This window comes from Ranitomeya variabilis, chromosome 1 (genome assembly GCF_051348905.1).
Source record: "Ranitomeya variabilis isolate aRanVar5 chromosome 1, aRanVar5.hap1, whole genome shotgun sequence".
Taxonomy (NCBI): Eukaryota; Metazoa; Chordata; class Amphibia; order Anura; family Dendrobatidae; genus Ranitomeya; species Ranitomeya variabilis.
The window spans coordinates 833,086,609-833,112,748 of NC_135232.1; the positions used below are offsets into that span (position 1 = coordinate 833,086,609).

Sequence of the window (26,140 nt, forward strand, 5' to 3'; positions counted from 1 at the left end):
CATCATGTTCTGTGGATGCTTTTCAGCAGGGACAGGAAAGCTTGTCAGAGTTGATGGGAAGTTGGATGGAGCTAAATACAGGGAAATCCGAAAAGAAAACCTGTTAGATGCTGCAAAAATCTTGAGTCTGGGGCATAGGTTCACTTTCCAGCAATTAGTTTCTAGATGTGCAAAACTGGTAGATACATACCCAAAAGACTTGCAGCAGTAATTGCAGTGATTGGTGGTCCTACAAAGTATAGACTAAGTGTAACTGAATACAAATCACATAATTTTAAGATTTCAATTTTTCAAATATTTAGAAATGCATGTTTCATTTCCTTTACACTTCACAAATACTTGCTACTTTGTGTTGGTACATCACATAAAATCGGAAGAAAATACATTTAAGCTTACAGGAGTAGTGTGGAAAAGGACACGAGGTAGGAATACATTTTCAAGGCACTGTACATCCCTTTTAAAGAAGCACATTTAATATAAAAAAATATAGGTGGATGTGTGTACGTAGTGTATTGTGAGTGTATTAATATGCACACCTACCGCTGCTCTCTCCGGACTCCAGCGCCCTTCTGCTCCTCTTCTCAGTGATGTCACCACAAATGCAACAAGCCGGGTCACTCTATGCATCTTTTACAATGCAGGCCTAAAAAGCCTCGCTCTGACGCCCTCTAGACTTATATAGCAAAAGCCACTTCCGGGTCATGCAAAGTGCAGTGGGACCTGAAGAGTCTGCAGAGGGATGACATTTCCGAGAAGTGAAAGAGAACGATGCTTGATCTTGAGAGAGCAGCAGTAGGGGAGTATATTAATACACTCACACTACTTTACTCTTTTAAAGGGAAGCGGTCAGGAAATTCCTTACATATGGAAGTGTATAGTAAGACTGTACAGGCACATATCCCCACTAAAAATGATAGAGATCTGATGTGCCAATCATGACAAATCTATCACAGAAGCCATATGCAAATCACACTGGACTGCGCTGAGGGCGTGTCTTCTAAGTGCATGGCCTCGCCCTCAGTGCACTTCCAGTCCAATTTACATACAGCTTCTTCGCTAAATTTTTCATGACTGACACAGTGAATCTCTACAAAAATGTCTCATTTTTATTGGGGACAAATAAGTAAACACATGCTGACAAGTTTCCTTTACATTTTTCAATGAAGTAAATCGTGAAATTGGCTAGCACCGACCTTCTGGCAGGTAAATTCACCCCAGCTGCTAAGGTAGAAGTGCAGGTAAGGAGGCACAGAACTCCTGAAGAATAGGCTTCTTCCACCAATTTCCTCTCATCACTGGTCAGCCCACTGTGATGGTAAGCAATACCGAAGGGAATGGTACGCTTCAACACTGAGCACATGATGCCATTGCCGGTATTCCTCAAGTCGTCAATCAGTGCTTTCTTTTCGGCTTCTCTGTGACTCAAGTATGCTCTTCATTACATGGGCAAATTCAATTCATAATCATGCAGAAAAAAAAAAGGTTTACAATGAACAAATCTTTCAAGAAGTACGGTAGTTATTGAGGTCATACAAGAATAAACTATTTAAATCTTCTATAGTGGCAGATTTACGTTATCAAAGATGTTTAGGAAGGAAAATCTTACTTGTTGAGGTATTTGCAAATCATTTCTGCAACATTTTCACAGTTCCTTTTGGTAGGACAGAAGACCAGACAGGACTGATTAGGAATGACCTCAGTCACCAGGGCAATGATGTGATCAGGATCTATTCTAAGCATGTTACTTGAATACTAATGAAAAGAAATAATATAGAATATTAAAGTAATAAGAACTATATCTTTTATTTGCTTGCCCAAAAAAAAATTACCCCTTTGCAATTGTGCAAATTACAAAAAAACTAAAAAATAACCCCCAGCCGCCCACTCATCCCAAACTGTTACTGAATTTTTAAAGCCGCGGCATCTTCATGCAGTTTTAAAGGTACCGTAATTGTAATAAAACAGTTAAAACTGCAATCTGACATCAGTCTCTAAATAAATCTCAAGTATGAAGTAAACCAATCCCAGAAAATGCTATACTGAATAAAGAGGATTTTTGGTACTCACTGTAAAATATCTGTTGTAATTAGCGTAATGGGAAATCTACTGCTATTTGGAGGCTGACATTAAATCTACACTTTAATATATATATATATATATATATATATAAAAAAAAGTCTCTTCCCCAACTACACTCAGCTATTCACCTAGTGCAAAAGGAGCTGAAGCAAAACAAAGATCACCAAGGGAGGGTGTTTTGTGCCTCAATGAAGGGTACGACAAGAGATTATATGTGAGTAACTAAAATCCTCTTTTTGCAGATGCTTCATTGGGAGGACGCAGGAAACCATGGCACATCACAAAGCAGTCCCTTGAGTGGTAAAACTAATAATTTGTAGAAAGAGGAATAGCAATCCCTCAGGTTAGCAACAGAGTGAATGACTCTTCAAGTACCCTTTGCAAAGACTTGCATCCGTCAAAGAATGAGTAAGAGCTCTGGAAAGATGTGGCCTGAAGACTAAGTAGTGGTCCTACGGAAGAGAACAAATGCCAGGAGGCGTACGGCCCAGGAGTCTTCTACGACACCGGTGGAGCCTTAGCTTAGCCATATCTTCTGCAATAGTATATTGAAACCAGAAGGCAATAGCAGCCCTGGAGGCTGTCGGACCTCTGCAAAGGCCTACCTGGATGACAAGCAAAGCATTTGAAAGTCTGAATGGAGCTGGGAAAGACATCCACATCAGAATGTGTAATAATGTCTCAGAGATAAAAGGCAAAAGGGCATAAAGAAGGAAAGCAATCTCTTCATTAAGATTGGAGGTAGACAACACATTTGGGAGAATGGATGGTGCCAGACACAAAACAACCCTGTCCCGAGAAAGAGTGAAAGGCGAGGGCAGAGTGGCCTGATGGATGAGATCGCCAAAAGAAAAACAACACCTTGCTAGCAAGCTGGAGCGTAGAGATGTCTTTAAATCGGTACAAAAGGAAAGGACTAAAAGGGCAGTCAAGAACAGATTGGGGTTCCATTGATCCAAGGTGGCCAAAACGTTGGTCCCAAGTTTGCCCTGCCCTGGCGTAATTCCTGACCTGAGGCTTAGAAGTCAGGTTCTTCTGCAAAATTACAGTTAAGTCAGGGACATGGCCCCTAGGGGCCTACCCTGGCTTAAGACCGTAATGCTAAAATTAAAAAGAGACCTTACAAATGAAAATATCAAAATGTGACATCCAAGACCTTTGGGCCTTGATCCTAGTCTGACCAACAAAATCAGGAAGTCTTGAAGCTTTCAGAATTGTGGATTGAACATCTGGGTGTTGGTAGGGGAGGAGCCAACTTTTTTTAATCTAAGATATAAACCATGGATAAAGATTTCCTGTGTCTCCCAATGAAGAGTCGGAGAAACAAAGTCTTGCAGCTCTGAAAAATTTAGTGTCAAGTGCTTCCGTAACCCATCATTAGATGAATCCATGATAGCATTGTAGCTTCTATTCCGAACACTAATGGGTTGCATTTGGCACCATGGGCAATTTGTTCTAATTATGAACGAACGTGCTCGGATAAGATGTTCGAGTCCCCGTGGCTGAATGTCTGCGGCCGTTTGACAGCCATAACACATGCGGGGATTCCCTAACAAACAGGCAATCCCTGCATATGTGCTGCGGATGTCAAACAGCCGAGAGACATGCAGCCGCGGGAAACAAACATATTTTTTGAGCACGACAAAGACACTCGGGTGGCACCTAATCCGATCACGTTCGCACATCATTAGTTCTAATGAATGTGGGTGATAAATAAATTATATAAAAAAAAAAAGTGATTTACCTTGTAGTTCAGCAGCCGTGATAATGTAAAGTTGTTCTCTGATTTATTGTCAACTTCATATATACTGTCTCTTAATTTTACAAACTCTTTTAATTCAACCTGGTAAAAAGTAAAGGGTGAATTACTACCATTTTATATCCATGGCGGCTATGACTACTGTCTTGCAGTAATGGGGTCGATTGTGCCCATGGACAACATCTGTTGGTTTTTGAGCGGATTTCTTACCACCATTTTCATACCATAATCTGACTGAAGGGTTTTTTTTAGGGCTTTGTCACAGGAAAAGATAAAATAAAGCAATAAATGTCACCATTTTAAACCACTATTTCTCCCGCAGCACTGCTCTAGGGTTCCCACCAGGACCAAATAAGATGGCGTCCTATCCAGTCAATCACCTGGCTGTTGAAGACACTGACTATCTGTGAGTTGAGGTGACTGATAGATGAAATGTGATCTCATATGAAGTGGTGTAATACAAGGCCTAAGAGATTGCTGTGCTAAAGGCCTCTTTCATTCATTGTGTCCGCTACGTGTGGTGACAATGGATCCTTTAAAATCTACGGGGATGTCAGCGAGGCCTACCCGTGGACATGTTCCTTTTTTTTCAGCAGCATGTCTGTCAATACGTCCAGCACACGGATTACAAAGTGTGACCCGTGTGCACCGTCCGTTTGACACCAGAATAGAAATAGCAAGATTTTTAGGTGTTAGATGTGCAAAGATAGACAGATAGATCTAATTAGTGCCTTGCCTGCGTATTTTACTGTACTTGTATTATGCGAATAAATAATTGAAAAAAACTGATGTGGGGTCTCCCCCTACTTTTGATAACCAGCACAAGTAAGGCTATGTGCACAGGATTTTTCGCGGGTTTTTTTGGGCAGTTTTCCGCGGTAAAAACGCTTAAAAAATGCATACATAAGCATCCCATCATTTTTAATGCATTCTGCTATTTTTGTGCACATGATGGGGTTTTTTCCCGCGAAAAAAAATTTATCGCGGTAAAAAACGCAGCATGTTCATTAATTTTGCGGATTTTTCGCGTTTTTGCCGCTATTTAATGCAATGGGAAGCTCCGGAAAAAAACGCATGCGCATTTCCTGCAGAAAAAGTCTGGTTTTGTTCAGAAAAATTCTGCAGAAAATCCTGACGTGTGCACATAGCCTAAAGCAGACAGATGTGATATATTCTTAGGCTGGAAAGGTCCATTATGGAGTACAATTAGAGAGATGTATAAACGTGCCTTTTCCTTCCTTTTCTATTCTGGAATGTTATTAATAAATCCACGTTGGTATACATCATATAAAGCTCGTATTTACACAATGAAGATGGCGTTTTTGGAGAATAATTATGCAATAAAAATTCTTGTGTTATTATTGATACCGTTTCTTACCTAAGTGTACCATGTGTTGTCCAATCATGTATTACCTTCTAACTTTTATGTTTTAATTAATTGTTATTGTATTTAATAAAGATTTGTCTATTACTTTAATGGAGGTCTCCAGCTTCTTTGATTGGATGGTTTAGTTGTTAGTAAGAAGATTTAATACTTTTTGCCCAGTTATCGGATTTTCTTTTTTTTTTTTTTTTTTAAACAAAGCCAGGAGTGGATGTAGCCTTTTCTCTCATTTGCATCCAAAAGAATTGGCCACACGCCAAGGAAAGAAAATAAGGCTTGACAGCTGCTGCGTGGATAATGCAGTATTATATAGTGGCAATTGCAGGAGTGGTGGACCTTCAGAACACTTATTTCTTTACTTTATATAGAGCCCCTACCCTTACAAAATGGGGAAAAAATATTATGGTGTTTCCCACTTTTAGAAAATTATCCCCATATAATTGCTGTCATGTAAAATAAAGACAGGTGGCGATACGTCAGGGAGGGGCTTTAAATACTGTCTTTCCTTGATATTTTACATCACAGGAATCATTTTGGGCCCCCTTTAAAAAAAAAAAAAAAAAAAAAAAGTAAAACCCTTTTAAAAGAAAATTATATACTAAATAAATAATCAAAAGCAATATTCCAAAAAAGAAGAAGTACATGAGATTATATATTTATATACACACTACATATCAATGAAACCGCTTACAGGTCTGAAGTTGTCAGTATAAAATTCGGCCTTCAGGAACTGTTGCAGCTCACCCACATTGTTTAATGTTGCACTCATTCCAATGATCTGTGTGCTTTCTGTAAAAGAGAAGCCAAACAAGTAGATTATCAGCATTTTAGCTCGTAGTCTCATTTAGGAAAAGCTCTCTTCTATTATAAAAAAGACAATTTTGTACAAAGGGAAAATCAGAAAAAAAAAGAAATCAGAGCATAAAAATCTTTCCGATAGTTCTCCCAAAGGTTGTCAAACCTTATTACAAAGTTCTTTTCACAAGATACATCCATGTAAGCTTCTCACATTACAACATATGAGAGCATATCCACTGGAGTTAACGGAAAGTTTCATATGGCTAACCTATGGTTGTTATGTTCTTCAGGAAAGCTAGAGCTGAATTATGACATTTATAGTGCGTTATTGCCAAGCATCCATTAGGAAGTATTATTCTTCATTGTTTAGGATTTATGTCTTCAGGCGCTGTTTCCTACCATAGAAGCATTGTGTAAAGGGTAAGCCTACCTATTGATATACAGCGACCAGGATTACATCATAGTGGGACGTGTATGTTACCAGAGCTGCTTTGCAGTTAGAAGATGCCCCTATTACCATCTGGGCCCCTGTGTGGCTGTACAGGTTGCATCAATGGCGATTCCACCCCTGCTCCAAGTCATGTGACAAGGCTCGTTAGAGAGTCGATATTGACTATTAGGATTGCTACTTCCTATAGGTGGCACTAGAGTTCTAGTCTTCTTCCTCTCTGAAGTGACAATTTGCATATTTCCCAGAGGAGCATTGTGGCTTAAAAGTCTCCTCATCTTGGCATGTCACTTTCCACAAGGAGAAACGTTACCAGTTCTCAAAATAGCCAGCGCTGCTCAAGTTCGTTAATCAACGTTCTGTGTATGGGACTAATCAGACACCTTTTTATCAACAAACTTTCATTTATGAGCAATTTATGATACAGTCACTGCAAAAAGTGAAAAAAAAATAGATTTGGTTTGGACCAGCAGAAGGGCTGGGATGGGCGCAAAATGGTTCTTGTCCCCCTTCACTTCCCCGCTCCCTCTGCATGTCAAAGGATTGTCCTGCCACATGGAATAAAAGGACATTAACCTTTTCTAAGAAGTGAGTGCGGATTCCTTTTGTTAATATTGAATGCATATGATACAGTAACTCTTCTGTAGAATCCGACCACACAAATTAGCGTTCACTCCCCATGTGCACAATAATGAGGATTTGTTGGCCAGAACCCTGCTCCTCATTCACCAGCTGCTCTTCCTTGGACCACTTTTGGTAGTTACTAACCACTACAGGCCACCACCCCAAAGGACTTCTCACTGTGGAGAGGTTCGGACAACTTACCACTTGTGTACAGAATCTTAGCAAGAGCCATTTCTAATATTGCACCGCGACTTCCTTCGCTGAGCATATGCAGCTAAGAGGAAAAAAACAAAAGACATTTCATACATAATATAGAAATATTCACAACAGAGTTAGACTTAGAAGAGTCTGGACTCCCTCCCGACATCCACCCTATATGTATGGCACAGGTCCAATGCGGATGTATGGAGCCGAGCCTACTACAAGGAGGAGTGGGCACAGATTGCCAATTCTGGATGTGCCATACTGAGAGAATCCGGCCCAAAAAGACTGAACACTGTCAGAATTCAGGCAGTACTACAACAAAATATTAGTTTAAAACTGTACATACTTATGCAGCCACATTATTTTGATTGTTTATTTTCCCACCCAAGACTTAATTTTATTTTTCAATTTAACCGTACTACAGATTATGGGTGATACGAAGACGTCATTCAGACGTTGAAAAGATCTACGTGATTTGTTGTTTTTTTTTTGGGGGGGGGGACTGTGTCCATGACAACAAACAGGGGCATGGACACATCAACCTACAATAGATTTGTGAAAAACGTATTTGAAAGAGGCCTAAAAAGCTGAAAAAAAGTTTAGAAATAAATCTCCCTGGTAGGTTTTCTTACATTTTTTTTTTTTTTTTTTTAAACAGGAGTGTGCTTTTATATCATAATAAAAGATTTTAATTTTTTTTTGTCAGATTTTTTTATTTCATTTTTTTTGCAGATAAAAAATACTTAGGAAGTATTTTTTTTTACATAATTTGCCCCTCAATCAAAAGATCTGTGGATTTTTTTATTTTTTTTTTCCCTCCTGTAACTGGGGAATTATTAGGAGTTCTGCTGTGCTAACTGGTAGAGCTGATCTAGGTCCACTCTACTATGCCGATATGTTGTCACCAGGTCCTACATAAGAATCGGCAGGGTCGCTGATTCTGTTCACTGCACAGAGCTTATTGAGCTCTATGTAGTTAGCGAAAAAGACATGCAAGTCAGGAGGTCAGAGTGTCAGTTATTACATATTTCACACTGGTAACGACATCTTTTATGTAACATGAACTTTGGAGACAGATTCTCGGTGATATCTACAGTATGTCCGGCTCAAAGTTCTGAATAGCTCATTTACACATTATAAGAAAAACAAGGATTTCTCTGGAATATCCATCAGGTCGCAGATGTCAAGGTGTCATTTTATTCAGCTTATTAAGACCTACCTGCCCATATAGACGCCTAAGGACATACTGACAGATTCACTTTAATCCATGCCGAAGTCCATTCTATGCAAATTATGAATAAATGAACGAACTAACGAACAAATGAGGAGCACTCTCTCACATCCATAGGTGAACACACTGGGATGCATATCCTTCTTTGGGCAAAAAATATAGTTCTTACCGATAACGGTATTTCTCTGAGCCCATGACGGCACCACGGAGAGAGGGGATCCGCCCACCAAGGACAGGAAACCTACAGATAAAAAGGCGGTACCTCTCTCCTGCATCAGTTGTTTACTAGAGAACGATGGGAGACTATGGAACAGCTTATTAGTTTCAATATTACTTAACTTAATTGAGATACCGCGTGACCTATCATAAAATAAACTATGGCACTATATTAACGTGCACACCCATGAGTGAAGGGAGGGAATGTACGGGTGCCGTCATGGGCTCAGAGAAATACCGTTATCGGTAAGAACTATATTTTTCTCTGTCGCCCATGACGGCACCACGGAGGGAATTGCAGAGATTTGTACATTCAGGGAGGGACCACCGCTTCCAGAGCCCTTTACCGAAAGTAAGGTCCGAAGAGGAGATAAGGTCCAATCTATAGTGCCTATAGAATGTGGAAGGTGATGACCAAGTAGCAGCTCTACATATCTGGTCAATCGAAGCTCCGGCCTTCTCGCCCAAGAAGGTGCCACTGCTCTCGTTGAGTGAGCCTTGACCTCCCCGGAAATAGACATTCCACTTGATGAGTATGATAGGCTGATAGCATCTGTGATCCATCTCGCCAGAGTAGCTTTGGAGGCTTTTTTCCCCTTCCAGGGATCCTGAAAGCACACAAAAAGAGAGGCATCCTCCCTACTCTCTCTGGTGGCTTCTAAGTACTACATGAAGCATCTCCTGACATCTAGTGTATGCAATGATTCCTCCTCCCTATTTTTAGGGTTAAGACAAAAGGAGGGGAGAGATATCTCTTGAGTTCTGTGGAACCGGGATGCCACCTTCGGGAGGTATGCTGGATCTATTTTGAGAGTAACACTATCCCCTAAAAACCGTGTATGAGGAGGGTTAGCAGATAGTGCCTGTATGTCGCTTATTCTACGAGCAGATGAGAGGGCGATGAGCAGGGATGTTTTGAGGGATAGGAGTTTTAATGGGATATCCTCTAAGGGTTTGAAGGGCGGTTTAGACAGGGTTTTAAGGACCAAAAATAAATCCCATTGAAGGGAACTTTTACTGGAAGTGGCCTTGAACTACCTGCTGCCCTGATGAACCTGGGAACCCACCGAATCATAAAGTGATGTTTTAAGGGACAGATTCCCAGAGAAGCCTCTGACCGGGGTTCAAAAGGAGGTTTGGATAGGGATATAAGATCCAAGTTTAAATTCCCAGGAGGAGTAAACCGAGAGGGGATGGGTCTAGACCTGGCCAATGCTTTGATGAACCTGGATATCCCCGATACCCAGCCGGGTCGTAATTTTACAGGGCCCTTAAAGCCAAGACTTGAACTTTTAAAGGATTTGTGGCTAGCCCCTGTTCCAATTCCTTGCAGAAACTCTAAGACAGCTGTTATTGGAAACTCCCTCTTCTAACTTGGAACCTGAAAGAAAGTTCCTCCAGGTTTCCAGGTTTCCCCCCCCCCCCAGCAGCAGTTTGGTGGTTCCTATATGGTCTTCTCCACTCCTGGAAACATTCACAATCAATATTATGGCTAATATTCTGAGGAGATGCACCAGAGAAGTCTGGGTGACCAGCCTCTTGACCATTGCCACATATTAGGGCTCAGAGTACTGGCCCCCGACCACCTGCTCTATATTTCTACGAGGAGGGGACTTGGAGAAGCAACATGTGCCTGTTCAGACTGGATTACCCAGTCATGCACCGCGGCGTCTGCTTGCGTCATAAGGGCGCGCTCTCACCCCGCGCGTGCCACAAGCCTCCGGTCCTGGACTGCGGGAAGATCAAACCAATAACAGTTAGTACATGGATAATGGCAGAGCATTAGGATGTACACACATTACTCATCCAGGAGATCACGTCTATTCCGAATCCTTAGGTGTCTAAACCCCAAACAACGGTTGGATATTATTGCAACCAAGGAATACACAATCCGGCAGGTAATATTTCCTAACATTACCAGAGTTGGCCTCTCATTAGAAACGCTGAAAGGGAAACGTGGATCATCACTCCTATTTTACTGACATTACACACATATACATATCCTAAAAGGCAAGCTTGTCAGTGTTATCAGCCATGGAGGGAGTAGCCATATTCTATGGCTAGAGAAAAACAGGATTCTTCCCACCAGAGAGGTGCTGATTCGCCACAAGGTGCCAAAGGCAGACATGCCGTCCCTGGTAACCATAGTACAATAGACGAGAATCTGTCTACTGGATGTTAATCAAGGAAACCAGCCTGAATGTCACATGTGGAATTGGTAAGGATTTTTTCCTTCCACCTCTTGGTATTTTCTGCTCCCAGGACAGTAGTATGTCCCTTTATAGGTTGAGAAAAACTGTTCCATACGGAAGAACTGCTAATTTACTCAGCCAATTCAAGCAAAGCTGCTTGCTCAGCTAAGCCTTGTTGTAAAGAATGAATCAACAGAAGTTGGAACTGAGTACAAAACCACTAGGACTCTATAAATCAGAATTGGGGCCCAAGACAAAAATGTGAAATGGTAGACCCACGATATACCTTGTGCGTGGCTGCATAACCTAAATCAGAAGGTCTAACCCAGAGCCAAAAAAGAAAACAACAAGCCCGAAGAACTAGGAAGCACAGAGGTACTATGATACTAATGTTACCTCCTGAGGCACAGGGGCACTGAAGCAAAAAGATGCCCGTAAGCACACGTATTGATGCAATGTGAAGCAAAAAAGCACAATGAAGCACCACGATGCAATATGATGCTATACAATGCATAAAGGCAATATGAAGCACTAAGATGCGACATGATGCAATACGATGCAACATGATGCACCGAGGCACTGTGAACTATACTGGGCAGCACGGTAGCGCAGTGGTCAGTACAGCAGCCCTACAGCGCCTGAGTCCCGGGCTCAAACCCCACCAAGGACAACATCCGCAAAGAGCCTGCATGTTCTCTCCGTGTCTGTGTGGGCCTCCGGGCCCTCCGGCCTCCTCCCACATTCCAAAGACACACCCGACAGGGAATCCAGATCGTGAGCCCCACCGGGGACAGCGCCAACAATGTCTGCAAACTGCAAGGCGCTGCGAAACATGCCAGTGCCATACAAAAACAAAGAGCATCATTATTATTATCTATTATGATGCACAGAGGCAATATGAAACACTATAATACAACGTGAAGCACGGAGGCACTATGATGCAATATGATACACAGAGGCACTCAATATGATGCATAGAGGCACTAAGATGCTATATGAAGCAGAGGTACTCAATATGATGCATAAAGGCACTATAATGCAACATGCTGCACAGCGGCACTCAATATGATGCATGGAGGCACTGATGCAACATGCAGCACAGATGCACTCAATATGATGCATAAAGGCACTATGATGCAACATGATGCACAGAGGCTCTCAATATGATACGTAGAGGCACAATAATGCAATATGAATCACAGAGGCACTCAGTATGATGCATAGATGCACTACGATTCAATATGACACCCAGAGGCACTCAGTATGATGCATAGAGGCACCATGATGCAATACAACGCGCAGAGGCACTCAATACGATGCCTAGAGGTACTATGATGCAACATGATACATAGAGGCATGCAATATAATGCATAAAGCACTATGATGCAACATGATACATAGAGGCATGCAATATAATGCATAAAGCACTATGATGCAATATGATACACAGAGACATGCCACATAATGCCTAGAAGCAATATGATACACAGACACACAATATAATGCAAAGAGGTACCATGACACACAGGGGCACTCGGTAAGATGCATAGAAGCTCTAAGATGCAATATGACACACAGAGGCACTCAATACGATGCATAGAGGAACCATGATGCAACGTGTTGCACTCAATATAATGCATAAAAGTGCCATATGATGTTCAGCCACACACAATAATAAAGCATAGAGCTACAGTCATGCTTGAAAACCGGCCCATAGTTACAAGCAAAAGAGCAATCTCTCAGAGATACGGATAAGCCTCCACTTTGAATAGTATATCTCATTTGTCAGACTGACCCCACCCGAAGGAGCTAACTAATGAGTCGCAGCTGAAGGGCAGTCTTCATGGAGGCACACTATATGTGCTCCCAAGGCATAGAGTAGTTAAGTTGCAAAGAAAAGTGAGACACCTGTTTATCAGATCCAAAAAAAAGTGAAATCCATGCATCCAAAGGTCACTTTGAAGTCTAATCATAAGGCTCTGCGCAGACAAGACATGCAACTAACTTAAGCCAAATCATGAGATGTAGCCTGGACATATGGCCTTATTATAGCCTAGAGGTCCAAGGTCTGGCTGTGTATATGTGAAAACATACCTCACGTATGAAGCTCTAGCACAGCTTTGTACAAAGGCATGAGCTATCAACAGAACATTCCACCATGCACTTACCTGTGCTGGCTCCATACCTGCTAAAAAACAGGGGGAGCTGGTGACGCCAAGAGCCCAAAATGAGGGGAAGCGGCGTCCCATCAGGAGTGCTGCAATTATTCTCTCTCCCACGAGGTCCAGGCCTGGCAACTGAAGTAGGCTCAGCTCCGGTATTTCCCTGGAGAAGATTCTGGAAGAGGCAGCATGCAGCTTTTTTTTTTCTTTTTTCTCCCCTGCACACTGGGGCCCCGGCTTTTGCAGATTGCAGGCTTACGCTTCAGGGGGGAGAGCGCCACTCTCCCAGTAACCACAGAGGGACCCCCCTGTATGTTTATCGCTGCTGCGGCATCTTTTTTTTTTTTTTTTTTTTTTGTGGCTAGTGCTGCGGTTTGTGGTGCGGCCTGCTTCAAGATGGTGCCACACATGACCCGCTGCCTACCGGAGCTCCCGGTCTCTTTGCAGCCTGCAGCCTGCCCCAACGCGCGGTCCCTGCACGCCGGTTGGCTATGCAGTGTGCAGGCTGACGCTTCCAAAGGGAGAGCCGCGCCGCTCCTCCCGCAACCACAGAGGGACCCCCCTGGATGTTGCCGCTGCGGCATCTTACCTAGGGAGGTGACCGCGAACTCCATGTCACCTCCCCCGCACACCCTAAAGGCTCACTAGCCCCAGCGGTGGCGCTTCGGGTGACCACACCAGCCGAGGCAGAGGGACCCCAGCTGCCTGAATCGGACTGATTGGCCCCGGAATCCCACGACGATCTTCCTTCTGGTAAGTCTGTAGGTCTCCCATCAAGGACAGGAAACCAACTGATGCAGGAGAGAGGTACCGCCTTTTTATCTGTAGGTTTCCTGTCCTTGGTGGGCGGATCCCCTCTCTCCGTGGTGCCGTCATGGGCGACAGAGAAAAACTGGATGTTTTTGGTTTAGCTATGGAGATTTGTTATTTTCCTAATAATCCTTAAACTGAAAGGATGACCCTATTAAGCAGTGGAAGAGTCAGTATACTGTGTATGCAGAATGTCAGCTGCAGAGTGCGTCCTCGGCACAATGCTTAGGGTAGCCCACTACATCGGTACAAAAAGGGGACTTACCTCATCAACGACGACCAGACCCAAGTCACTGATTCGCTCAGTTTCAATCAACGAGTTGACAAGACTGTGACCTTTTTCAATTGTTGCAATGTACAAGGACTTTTTGGTTCTCCTTTTTATTGGCGGAAATCTTCCTTTGCTGCCAGCATACTCCTCTATCAAAAACTCCAGGTCTACTCCAAAACTGGACAAGCCACGAACCTTGGGAAGCAAATGCAATACTATGCAGTATATGTCGGTAAAGCACCAGCCTACTTACGATTAAATGGGTATTTCCATCTCATTTGTATGCAGTATCTACAGGATATGCCATAATTGGATGCTACATGTTGATATTGACCCTATTAACAGAGCATTGATGCGCCATGAAGCTGTGGGAACTCCTATGTTGCTTTGTATGTGAATTCCTATTGACTCTCCACTGACCGAATCATTGACGATGCCTTGTTCTAAAGATGAAAGAAGGGCCCATTGGTGGGATCTACATCTGCAGCATATCCTGAGGATATTCCATAAATACACAAGTTGGGAATACCCCTTTAAACTCTATCCAAACATTGAAAACCAGATTTTTCGTAGAATTGTGTTATTATACATCGTCCCATATCCTGGGAACAGCAACAAGTTGTATCACACTTTGGGTAGAAGTATAGTCCAGGCTAAAGCAACAGTTTTAAGATATAGGCTGCCGTCACACTATCAGTATTTGGTCAGTATTTTACATCAGTATTTGTAAGCCAAAACCAGGAGTGGGTGATAAATACAGAAGTGGTGACGTGTCTCTATTATTCTTTTCCTCTGATTGTTCCACTCCTGGTTTTGGCTTACAAATACTGAACGTGTGAATGTGGCCTTACGAGGATCACTTACAAAGATACATGACAAGCTGCTAGAGCTAAGTAAATGCCATTATATTAATACACTGCAGCAGCAGATGAAGAATACACCAAGTTCAATGGAGAACTAAAAGGGGCAGTCTAGCACTCCTTTACTGATACAGTAATACAGAAATCTTACACTGATTAATATAAATGTGACTTGTGGGATTTACAGAGCAGCTAAAAATTATACAAAACAGACCTTCTCCTGTACAATAGCAACGTAAGGCAAGATCATCAGCACGTCCCTTTTTCTGCACAGAAGTTCTTGAAGTATTACAATTTCTGCAACAAGAGTTTTACCGCCACTTGTTGGTAAGGAGTAAATCAAGTTTTTCCGCTGTCGTAGGGATTCCAAAGTTAGGCATGTATGCTGCCAGTCTGAAGAAAAAAAAAAAGAAATGTTTTACTGCAGGTAGAAAACCCAGTAAAAAAAAAACCTATACAGAAAAGCAATACCAAAAATAAGGGATAATATATTAAAAAAACCTGAATACTAAACACATATATATAATGCCCAAAAAGAAGTTGTATTCAAGGAAAATGTATATAGCAAACTGTATTAGATAATTTATAACAGAAAAACATAATACATGATTGCACAACACGATTAGAAACGGAATATAAAAATATATGAATAAAATTAAGCATATATCTGAGTGAGGGAAATGGAGTGTGCAGAATGGAAGATAATTAATAGAGGATGCTTTACAAGTATGTACATAAAATACAACGAAAATCTAATAGAAAGACTCCCTGAAGAAGCGACAGCGAACCACACGTTAGAGTGGTGTGAGGGGAACTGTGGTGTGCTTTTTCCAGGGTTTTTGGCCCTATATTAGGTTTTGGTTGTGTTTAGTGATGAGTAGTGTTGAGCGATACCGTCCGATACTTGAAAGTATCGGTATCGGAAAGTATCGGCCGATACCGGCAAAGTATCGGATCCAATCCGATACCGATACCCGATACCAATACAAGTCAATGGGACTCATGTATCGGACGGTATCCCTGATGGTTCCCAGGGTCTGAAGGAGAGGAAACTCTCCTTCAGGCCCTGGGAACCATATAAATGTGTAAAAGAAAGAATTAAAATAAAAAATATCGCTATACTCACCTCTCCGACGCAGCCGGGACCTCAGCGAAGGAACCGGCAGCGTTGTTTGTTTAAAATTCGCGCTTTTACTTGGTTACGTGAAGTCCCGGCTTGTGATTGGTCAGGGCGGCCATGTTGCCGGGACGCGGACCAATCACAGCAAGCCGTGACGTAATTTCGTCACGGCTTGCTGTGATTGGTCACGGCGCCATGTTGCCGGGACGCGGACCAATCATAAGCCGGGACGTCACTGGAGGCTGGACACGCGCGCTTTTTAAAAAGCGCGCAAGTCCAGCCTCCTGTGACGTCACGGCTTGCTGTGATTGGTCCGCGTCCCGGCAACATGGCCGCCCTGACCAATCACAAGCCGGGACTTCACGTAACCAAGTAAAAGCGCGAATTTTAAACAAACAACGCTGCCGGTTCCTTCGCTGAGGTCCAGGCTGCGTCGGAGAGGTGAGTATAGCGATATTTTTTATTTTAATTCTTTCTTTTACACATTTTTACATTAATGTTGTTTCGATACCGATACCCGATACCACAAAAATATCGGATCTCGGTATCGGAATTCCGATACAGCAAGTATCGGCCGATACCCGATACTTGCAGTATCGGAATGCTCAACACTAGTGATGAGCGAGTATACTCGTTGCTCGGGTGACCTCCGAGTATTTGTTATAGCTCGGAGATATAGTTTCCATCTCCTCAGTTGCATGATTCACGGCTTCCAGATACGCTGAATACATGTGAGGAATGCCTGTTTGTTAGGGAATTCCCACATGTATTCAGCCTGTCCAGCAGCCGTAAATCATGCAGCTGAGGCGACGAAAACTGTATCTCCGAGCAATAGCAAATACTCGGAGATCACCGAGTATACTCGCTCATCACTAGTTGTGTTTTATGTTCTCTCATAGTTCTATTTGTTACCATCAACTATATATTACACTTTATTTATAATGAACTGTATTTCCTTTTTTTATTGAATTACATGTTATTAAATTCGTGATCCAGCCAAAAGGTGTACATAACATTTTTGAATTTTTCAAGTACATATTTGTAATACATCCTCTACTCATGATCTTTCATTCTGCACACTCCGTTCCCCTCACACAGATATATGCTTAATTTCATTCATATATTTTTTTAAATAATGTATTGTGCAATCATGTATTTTAATTATCTAATAAAATTTGTTATGTACAAAAAATCCAGTAACTCTGTGAGATAGCACAATAAGCAGGGGGCACGGTGGGGCCCATACATGCTTGATAAGATAAAAGCGGTGCAACCATTGCAAAACGGTCGCCATATCAGCCACAATAAAATGCTTAGGCTAGGCAACAATAGTAGAATGATTAACTCATCCCTTTAACCGATGCAGGATGTGGAGTGATAGGCTTACAGCAGAGGAAACATTTCTCAGGATTTTTATCAAAGTAGCAAAGCTAGGAGTCCCTAACATACATTTTACTTGTCATAGAATTCAGTCGTTTTTACAGGGGCGTTGGTAGGGGTGGGCAACCAGGGCATGTGCCACAGGTACCTGGTGGGGGTGCAAACAAGCCAATTTGCCTTAATCTGGGTATTTAGATACAGGGCAATTTAACTTTTGCCCTAGTTGAAGGAAAATCTAGCTCCAGCTCTGGTTTAGTGGCGACATCGAAACCGAGGTATTTAATTACCATAAAGTTTTTTAATGCCTCTATAGTGTTCAATAAGTTCAGCGACTTTGCTGGGTAAACCGTAGAACGGTCCCAAGTCGATTTCAGACGACATCTCCAGTGTCTTTTGGGCAACATCAAGTTCCTCCATAATGATGGTTTCTTTTATTTGCCTGGTCCTGGAGATATGAGGGGTATGTGCTTTAGCATTTCCAGCCAATGTGTTCTTCAGACTGTCCCGCAGACTTTTCGTTTTTCCATCTTTTGCATTTATATAAGAAGCAATGGATGTGTACACAGGATTTGCTTTGTCAGAGCTGCGCTCATTAAGATTTTGTTCAGTGACAGATTTTGGATTTGCATCTTCATAACAGAGGAGCTGCGAACAAGGAAGATCATCAGATAAGTCCCAGGAGTCTGGATTTCCCTCCGTAAGCAATACATTTCTCTTCAGATGATTTAGTAACTCTTTATCTTGAACAGTGGATTTAGAGGGGTTGAGGGGTGTCATATACTGGTTAGATACTCAGAGACCTGACCTAAGAGGTAAAGTGCTTGCAGCCTCCTGGTTACACTTTTCTTCTAAGCAATCCATTTGTGCTAGCAAAGATGGGTCCTCGGCAAAGCTGTCATATTCTCCAAACAGGTCGTCATCGCTGCCACAGTCCTAAAGAAAAGAAAGACTGCTAAGAATCACATATATAAAGCATGTTAAAGAGCTTAAAGGTGACAGATGTAGAGTCTCTGAAAACACAAAGTTGTATAGATTGTGCAGAATAGTTACGACTTTTCCCCGACTATCATGTGATCATAGTAGTCACAAAAAGCCCAAGTTGATTGTATCTTCTAGTGACACAACAGAGTATGGTGCTAGGATAAGTCAAGTCTTTCCCCCTTCACCCCGACGCGCGTTTTGCCCGGAGCTTCTTCTGGGGACATTGGGGGTAGAAGACTTGACTTATCCTAGCAGTATACTCTGTTGTGTGTGGACGTTCTTACTAAGGTATAGTGCCATACTTTCTTTATATGTATTTACAGCTTACCTATTAATGCTGCAGGATATGTATATTTAGCAATATGGGATACATTAAACCCACATTGGTCCTATGATACATCATTAGGAACCAACTGAATTTATACTAAGGCTGTGATTAATACATATATTTATAATATCCTCCATCAATACTGGCACGCCTTAGTATGACCACTTTTTTTATTTGATTTGATCTTGCATTAAGGTTACAGGAGTATCTTATTTATAATTTGATTGTAGTTGTATCACTTCGTATCAACAGGATATAAAATAATTGTTGGTGATACATATTCTTCCCTAGTTACCTTTGCTATATATATTGTCCTTTTATGTAAATCTATAAATATACATACAAATTACTTTTAGGAGTATAGTGTGTTAGGATCAGACCCCCCCTCCCTGCTGGACACTTTGTTGTAAATTGCTTTTGTGCCTTTTTCTGCATTTTAAAATGAACTCACTCAATAAAGCTTTATGCATTGTTTAACCCACATATGGTTCTCTTCTATCAGCTACCTTGAATGTAAGTCCGTAGTTGGTTGCATCTTTTAGAAGCAGAAAACGCTTCAGAAAAACATTGGCCGTGTTATGTCTCAAGCGTATTTTTTTGTGTCTTTGCAGTAATTTTATAGCCGGCTGAGTTTTATATTTTACTTCTATGGATGAATTAGCGAGTGGCTTCTAAGCAAAAGCTGCCTGAAGAATGGTCAGGTCACTTCTTTTAACTATTTCTCATCTTTGGAAACATGAAGCAGTTAGAAGTAGCTCAAAAGCTTGACCATATGCACAGAAAGTCTTCCTCAGCTTGCTGGGCATACATTAATGCTTTCTAACATTTCTTTAGAGCTTCTTCAAGACGTTCAAAGACCTTCTGTGCACATGCCTTTATATTTCCAGCAGATAGTAAAGTCCTGATGTTCTTCTGTTAAGCATCCATAACCTATGGGAAGATCATTTTAGAAAGTAAGTGATCTGAACGCCACTCATTTCCAGGACTCTACACCACTATGAATCCTTCCACACTGCTGCTGGAAATCTGACAACAATCCGCACAAAGTTACATTTAAATAAATGGGAGTTGGGATTGGTAAAGCCTAGCATACAACAAGTAAAGTACATTAATGCTTTAATAGTGTGAGCAGAAATGCTAAGGTGTGTCATGTTCCATAACTTCTGCTTACAGGAATGTTCAAAGAATCTTGAAGAAAACATGTGTTTCTTTACTACCTACTTGCAGCTAGTCAAGAATTTACTATTTCTCAGTGGATAGGTTCTTATTGACAATGAATAAATGGAATTATTGTTCTGTCCCGCATCCATATCTTACCTGTTGGCCTGAACACATTGTATTCACCTCTGCAGAACAATCTGTCATGTTATGGGATTCGGATGTTATGTTCTTTCCCTCACTTCCGCTTGCCTTCTTCTTAACCGGTGTGTAAACACTGTGTCCCGTAGAAAGATTTCTTTTCCTTACCGGTGGTCGTCTCTGGACATTGAGGACACCAGTTTCCATCCTCATAATGTGAAGTAGCCCATGCTAGGAGCTGGATATTAGGTCTGCCCAAATACTCACTGAAGTCCCCAAGTAAAGACATGAGATCCAATCTTGAAATTTCCTGCAGTTATTTAAATGTCATGTGTTTATTCTATTTTCTTAAATTCTCCAATGATGGAATCCAAAGAATCACGAATTGTTATTTGACAGAAATCAAACGTTTATAGTCACTGTTTCTTGGTTTTTGGCTGAAGATAAATCTAGGGGAATAGAACACTTTATTGTGTTTTGAAATATTCTGCAGACTTGCTCGTTTATCCCAGATTTGGTAATGCAGATGTCTAAAGAATGAAAAATAAGACAGTGATTAGCTGAACAAAAACCTATTGGAGTGTTAGACAAACTCAGGGAACCAGGGTTGTTACTCAGCTTTCTTTTGAGGCATCTATTACATTTTCCGTTGCCTTCCAGCAGGGTCTACTTGGATTCCAAAGTCTACAATAACGGCTATTCACTACCTAATTCTTACTTATACTTTAGATTATCAACATACGGGCACAATAAAGGATATCTCTAGCTTATAAAGTGATGTCATAGCACAAGGACACGCCATCACTTTATGATCATTGAGGATCTGACCTCTGAGACCCCTAATGAGGTAGAGAATTAAGGAACTGTAGCTCTGCTGTACCCCTTAACAGTTTGTCCCTGCACAACAGCCCTAAGGGTATGTTTCCACGTTCAGGAAACGCTGCGTGTTTGACGCTGTGTTGAGCCGCAGGGTCAAACACGCAGCGTCCAGATGTTACAGCATAGTGGAGGGGATTTCATGAAATCCCGTCTCCACTATGCATTAAAAGATGCATGCGGCAGACCCGCGAAAATGGACATGCGGCGCGTCTTTTAAGAACGCAGCATGTCCTTACAATGAGCAAAACACGCAAGAACACCGCAGGTGACCTGCCAATGACCTCAGGTGCAGATTTGGTCAGGATTTTACCTGCATAAAATCCTGACCAAATCCTGAACGTGGACACATACCCTAATATCACCAGTTTCAACTGCAACCAGCTTCACTCCAAGAGACGGATCTGGCTGAAGCACCTTGTTCTGCCAGGTATGAACTGGCAACGGAAATGTATAAAGGAGGTACAGCACTATATCATTATTGTAACCTTATTAAAAAAGGAAAAAAAAAAAAAGAAGTTAAATCCTATCTATACCATGCTGGATCCAGCGGTAATTGCCACATCCTTCATTATAAGGTCACATAATCATGACAGCCATAAGCCGGCAACCTTATTAAGGAGTCATTCATAGCCAACACTACAGAAAACACAGTTACATAGTTAGTAAGGCCGAAAAAAGACATTTGTCCATCCAGTTCAGCCTATATTCCATCATAATAAATCCCCAGATCTACGTCCTTCTACAGAACCTAATAACTGTATGATACAATATTGTTCTGCTCCAGGAAGACATCCAGGCCTCTCTTGAACCCCTCAACTGAGTTCGCCATCACCACCTCCTCAGGCAAGCAATTCCAGATTCTCATCGTGTAGTTCATATATGACATGACACCTCCATCTCCACCTAACAAGGTGCAGCTTCATAGATGCCATGACACTCCATGATCCCTGGTCCCACCGCACACAGTTACATAGTTAGTAAGGCCGAAAAAAGACATTTGTCCATCCAGTTCAGCCTATAAAGAAAAGTGGATGTCACGCTGTGTTGTCCAGTGCTGCCCTGCGTTGTAGAGCTCTACACCGTAGGTGCTATCACAGGCGCGGCTGCACACGTCGATCGGCATGGGGTCTCTTGGGCCGTCCCGGGCCGGCCTCCTCCCACTTTAGGACTCTGGTTAGTTCTGATTCCCCCAGGGTCACAAATACCGAACTAGTGCAGCGGCCCCGAACGGATGAGCACAAGGCAGTCCAGAACCCCTAGACTCAAGCGATCCAACACTCAGCCTCCCTTGGTGGCTAGGATTACAGGCGCAGGCCCATGCGCCCGGCAATATATACACATGCCTCCTCTCTATTTATATGCCAGTTATGGCACAGACTTTTACCTTATGGAGACTTTAAAAAAAAAAAAAAAATCAACAGTGACCTGCTGAGAAAATGACCGCCCCTGCTGAGAAAATGATCGCCCCTGCTGAGAAAATGACCGCCCCTGCTGAATATTTAGGAGAAATTCGTTGAGAAGTCGGTTGTTTTTCCCATGAGCTCATTTGCATATATTCATGACCAAGCGCTGTGATTGGCTGGCTGTAGAATGCTGCATCTCCAGCCGTCCCCTCTGGCGTTTTTGTCGCCCCATTACCAATGAATAGTGTGCGTATACAGAGGGTTTCGCTCTTTCCATGTCACCTGGGAACTTCCCTACATCAGGTATCCTCCGCTGGGACCTGCCGGAAGTCACTTTGGGCTTCGTTCTGACTCTCAGAGGCTTTCCATGAGAAAGTGTCCTACAGAAGACGCCGTAGGAGCCGGCAGGTCACAAGTGTTGGACAGCTCGGCCAACAGCTCCAGCTATGACAGCCCACCTATAGAAAGGACGCTACAGGGACGCTGTTCACTGGCTGATAACAGGGAACAAAAGCGTCCATTTTTCTGGACTGTAATTGTCTGCGGCAGCCATCACCTCTCACCTTAGATCCCTGCGGTTAAGTCTCGGTCACTAACGTGTCTCTCCGAAGTGTGTCCGCCCAAGTCTCACCCCAGACATTATGTGAATCTTTACAGAACGGCGCATGCTCCTAGTGACCATGTCAGCGGCGCGTAGCGTACTGATGACGTAAGGCAGGCCAGGCAGCCATGTTTCATTAGGGCACACACCACACTGTACCATAACTCCCAGTACGGGTGTAATAAGCGGCTCACTCGCCCTCCCCGTGTTAATCACGCTCTCTGGGTGCAGGTATTCGTAGTAGCTCCGGCTGCAGTATGTTTGGCCCGTGCGGCTGTGACTTCTAGAATCCGGAACTGTAATGCATGAGGCAGTGTTGTGAGCCGGGCCGGTGAGGTGGCGGGACACGGAGCGTAGCTGCTTCCTCTCCTTCTGCAGGTCACAGGATACAGTGTGGGGTAGGATGCTGGTGGTCAGGGCATGGCGGGGCGCTGCGCTGAGGCAACATTGGCTGCCAGCACTGTGCACCTCCTCCTCCGGGCACAGCACAGGTAAGGAGCCGCAGACCGGGGGGGCACTGGCAGGACACCTCCCAGCATGCACTGGGGACATGGCAGTGACAGTCTACATAGGGCTATGATGGGGGGGATTTTCAGTCATGGACTCCCGTGGAATAGTGACTGGCAGGGTCTGGTCCATCAGCCACGGCCATATTCTGTGGCTGCGGTAGAGGAGACCTGAGGGCCACGTCCCTGCGCTCACAGCGCCTTGATGGGTAGCCAGCCCGTCACATCATTGTTGAGGCGTAACGTACAACTCGCCAGTTCTGCTCATAAAAAGGGCCATGGCTCCCGGGAGGTAGGAGGCGGTATAAAATGGACTGACTCCTCGAATATCTAATGCAGGACGTGCTGTGTTTTCATAAGAATTTGGAACGTTATGAATGAAATGTCCTAGAAATGTCTGTCCTGTTCCTGATCTAAGGTTCAGGGCTTTTAGCTGAGATGAATCTGTGCTGCACTTTATGCACATGCTCAGTAGTGACCAGTGCTGTGGGGTCGGAGTCAGGGTAATTGAGCAGGTGGAGGTTTGGCTTACCGACTCCACAGCCCTGGTTCTCGGGGCTACCATTGATGTGGCCACTGGACCGGGTCCTCCCAATTGATTGGCACTAATATTCCCTCCCATAATAGTCTGGGGTAGCCCATTACTTGGCCTCCAAGAAGATCTCTATCGCACATGTGTGATTTTCTGATCTGTGACTGTTAGGCCTCACTCAGACTCCTGTTTTCCCATCAGTATTCTATTTACATGTTTCAGACAACATGTGTCCATTATAATCTAGAGGTCTGTTCACGTTTCCATGTTTTTTTGTGTGTTTTCCAAAACATAACTGAGAGTTGTCTGGTTTACATCATGCGTCAAAATGACCCCTACGGGTCCATAAAGATGGTGGACAGCACACGGATTGTATGAGTGTATAATCCATCATTAGCACTGCAGGTTATGGGAGAAGCTTTGCAATGTATTTATTTTTTTCATACAAAATAGAAATCGCTGATGAAACTCAAAAAAGTGACCAATACTGATGAACAACGGTCCAAGTGTTTTTACTTACTATTAAAAATACAGCGATGTCTGAATGAGGCCTTAGGGTATGTCCACATATCCATGTTCACAAATTTTACGTCTGGGGAGGAAAGGGGGGAACCACAGCAGTATATTACTATAGCAGCGAAATGGATGAGGCGTCAACAAATCTCATCCACAGACCACAGTTCTTTTCTTCTGAGAAATTGATTTGTGGTGCAGGGTTTATAAAATCTGCATTATGTCAGTTCTGATGGGAAATTGTTGCATATTTTCCCCAAATATTTTCAGTTCAAACATGGCCATAACATTTGTTATTTGAACAATGATCTAAGTAAAGGAACTGAAGGTAAATTAATCAAATGTAAAGACGATGCGAAGGTAGGATGGATAGCTAACACTAGAGAAGACTAGGATCTAGATAAGCTTGAACAATGGGCAGCAACTAATAGAATGGTATTTGTCAGGGAGAAATGCAAGATTCTACATCTGGGCTAGAAAAACAAAAATTAAATCTAAACAATAGGAGGAATAGAACTAAGCAACAGCACGTGTGAAAAAGACTTGTGCTGTGATGCAGCAGCAAAAAAGGCAAACACAGTTCTAGGATGTATTACAATAGGGATGCCCAACTATAGGCCTTTAGAACCACCAACAGTGCATGTTTTCAGGATTTCCTTAGCATTGCACAAACAAAGTGCAAATTATCACCTGTGCAACACTTAAGGAAATCCTGAAAACATACACTGTTGGTGGTCCTTGAGGACTGGCGTTGTGCATCCTTGTATTAAGATAAGCCTACAGTATAGATCACATGATGTAATTATCCCTCTCTACTCCTCCTTGTTCAGGCCATATCTGGAATACTGTATCCCTTTCTGGGCACCACATTTTAAAAAAGACATTAAAAAACTGGAGCAAGTTCAGAGAAGAGCGACCAGAATGGTGAGCAGACGGCAGAGTACAGGTGCTTCTCACAAAATTTGAATATCATCAAAAACTTAATTTATTTCTGTTCTTCAATACAAAAAGTGAAACTCATATATTATATAGAGTCATTACAAACAGTGATCTATTTCAAGTGTTTATTTCTGTTAATGTTGATGATTATGGCTGACAGCCAATGAAAATCCAAAAATCATCTCAGTAAATAAGAAAAACTAACAAAAAACATCTGCAAAGGCTTCCTAACCATTAAAAAAGGTTCCTTAGTCTGTTTCAGTAGTCTCCACAATCATGGGGAAGGCTGCTGACTTGACAGGTGTCCAGAAGGCAGTCACTGACACACTCCACAAGGAGGGTAAGCCACAAAAGGTCATTGCTAAAGAAGCTGGCTGTTCACACAGTGCTGTATCCAAGCATATTAATGGAAAGTTGAGTGGAAGGAAAAAGTGTGGTAGAAAAAGGTGCGCAAGCAACCGGGATAACCGCAGCCTTGAAAGGATTATTAAAAAAAGGCCATTCAAAAATTTGTTTTTCAGTTGAGTTTCACAAAGTGTGGACTGCTGCTAGTCATTGCTTAAAGAGCCACCACACACAGATGTATCCATGACATGGGCTACAAGTGTCGCATTCCTTGTG

At 42.6% G+C, this 26,140-nt stretch overlaps 3 protein-coding genes across 4 annotated transcripts in view; 2 read left to right on the forward strand and 1 right to left on the reverse strand.

Moving 5' to 3' along the window:
* LOC143786704 (small ribosomal subunit protein bS18m-like) overlaps positions 1-5,308 on the forward strand; it is a 39,827-nt gene extending 34,519 nt beyond the window's left edge. Inside the window, exon 6 of the mRNA XM_077275791.1 lies at positions 4,161-5,308. Coding sequence (XP_077131906.1) covers positions 4,161-4,171 — 11 coding nt within the window. The 3' untranslated portion in view covers positions 4,172-5,308. The remainder of the gene's footprint in view (positions 1-4,160) is intronic.
* LOC143786626 (helicase POLQ-like) overlaps positions 1-23,111 on the reverse strand; it is a 34,341-nt gene extending 11,230 nt beyond the window's left edge. Inside the window, exons 1-10 of the mRNA XM_077275783.1 lie at positions 22,992-23,111; positions 20,165-20,676; positions 17,826-18,471; positions 15,253-15,431; positions 14,173-14,373; positions 7,294-7,366; positions 5,914-6,011; positions 3,824-3,922; positions 1,607-1,752; positions 1,194-1,433 (exon numbers count right to left, since the gene is read on the reverse strand). Coding sequence (XP_077131898.1) covers positions 1,194-1,433; positions 1,607-1,752; positions 3,824-3,922; positions 5,914-6,011; positions 7,294-7,366; positions 14,173-14,373; positions 15,253-15,431; positions 17,826-18,315 — 1,526 coding nt within the window. The 5' untranslated portion in view covers positions 18,316-18,471; positions 20,165-20,676; positions 22,992-23,111. The remainder of the gene's footprint in view (positions 1-1,193; positions 1,434-1,606; positions 1,753-3,823; positions 3,923-5,913; positions 6,012-7,293; positions 7,367-14,172; positions 14,374-15,252; positions 15,432-17,825; positions 18,472-20,164; positions 20,677-22,991) is intronic.
* Positions 23,112-23,162: 51 nt separating this feature from the next.
* The window catches only part of LOC143786678 (small ribosomal subunit protein bS18m-like), a 39,877-nt gene continuing 36,899 nt past the window's right edge, over positions 23,163-26,140 (forward strand). Inside the window, exon 1 of one of the 2 annotated variants that reach the window (XM_077275787.1) lies at positions 23,163-23,520. In XM_077275787.1, the coding sequence (XP_077131902.1) occupies positions 23,433-23,520 (88 nt within the window). In that variant the 5' untranslated portion in view covers positions 23,163-23,432. The remainder of the gene's footprint in view (positions 23,521-26,140) is intronic. The other variant, XM_077275788.1, reaches the window with a different exon arrangement.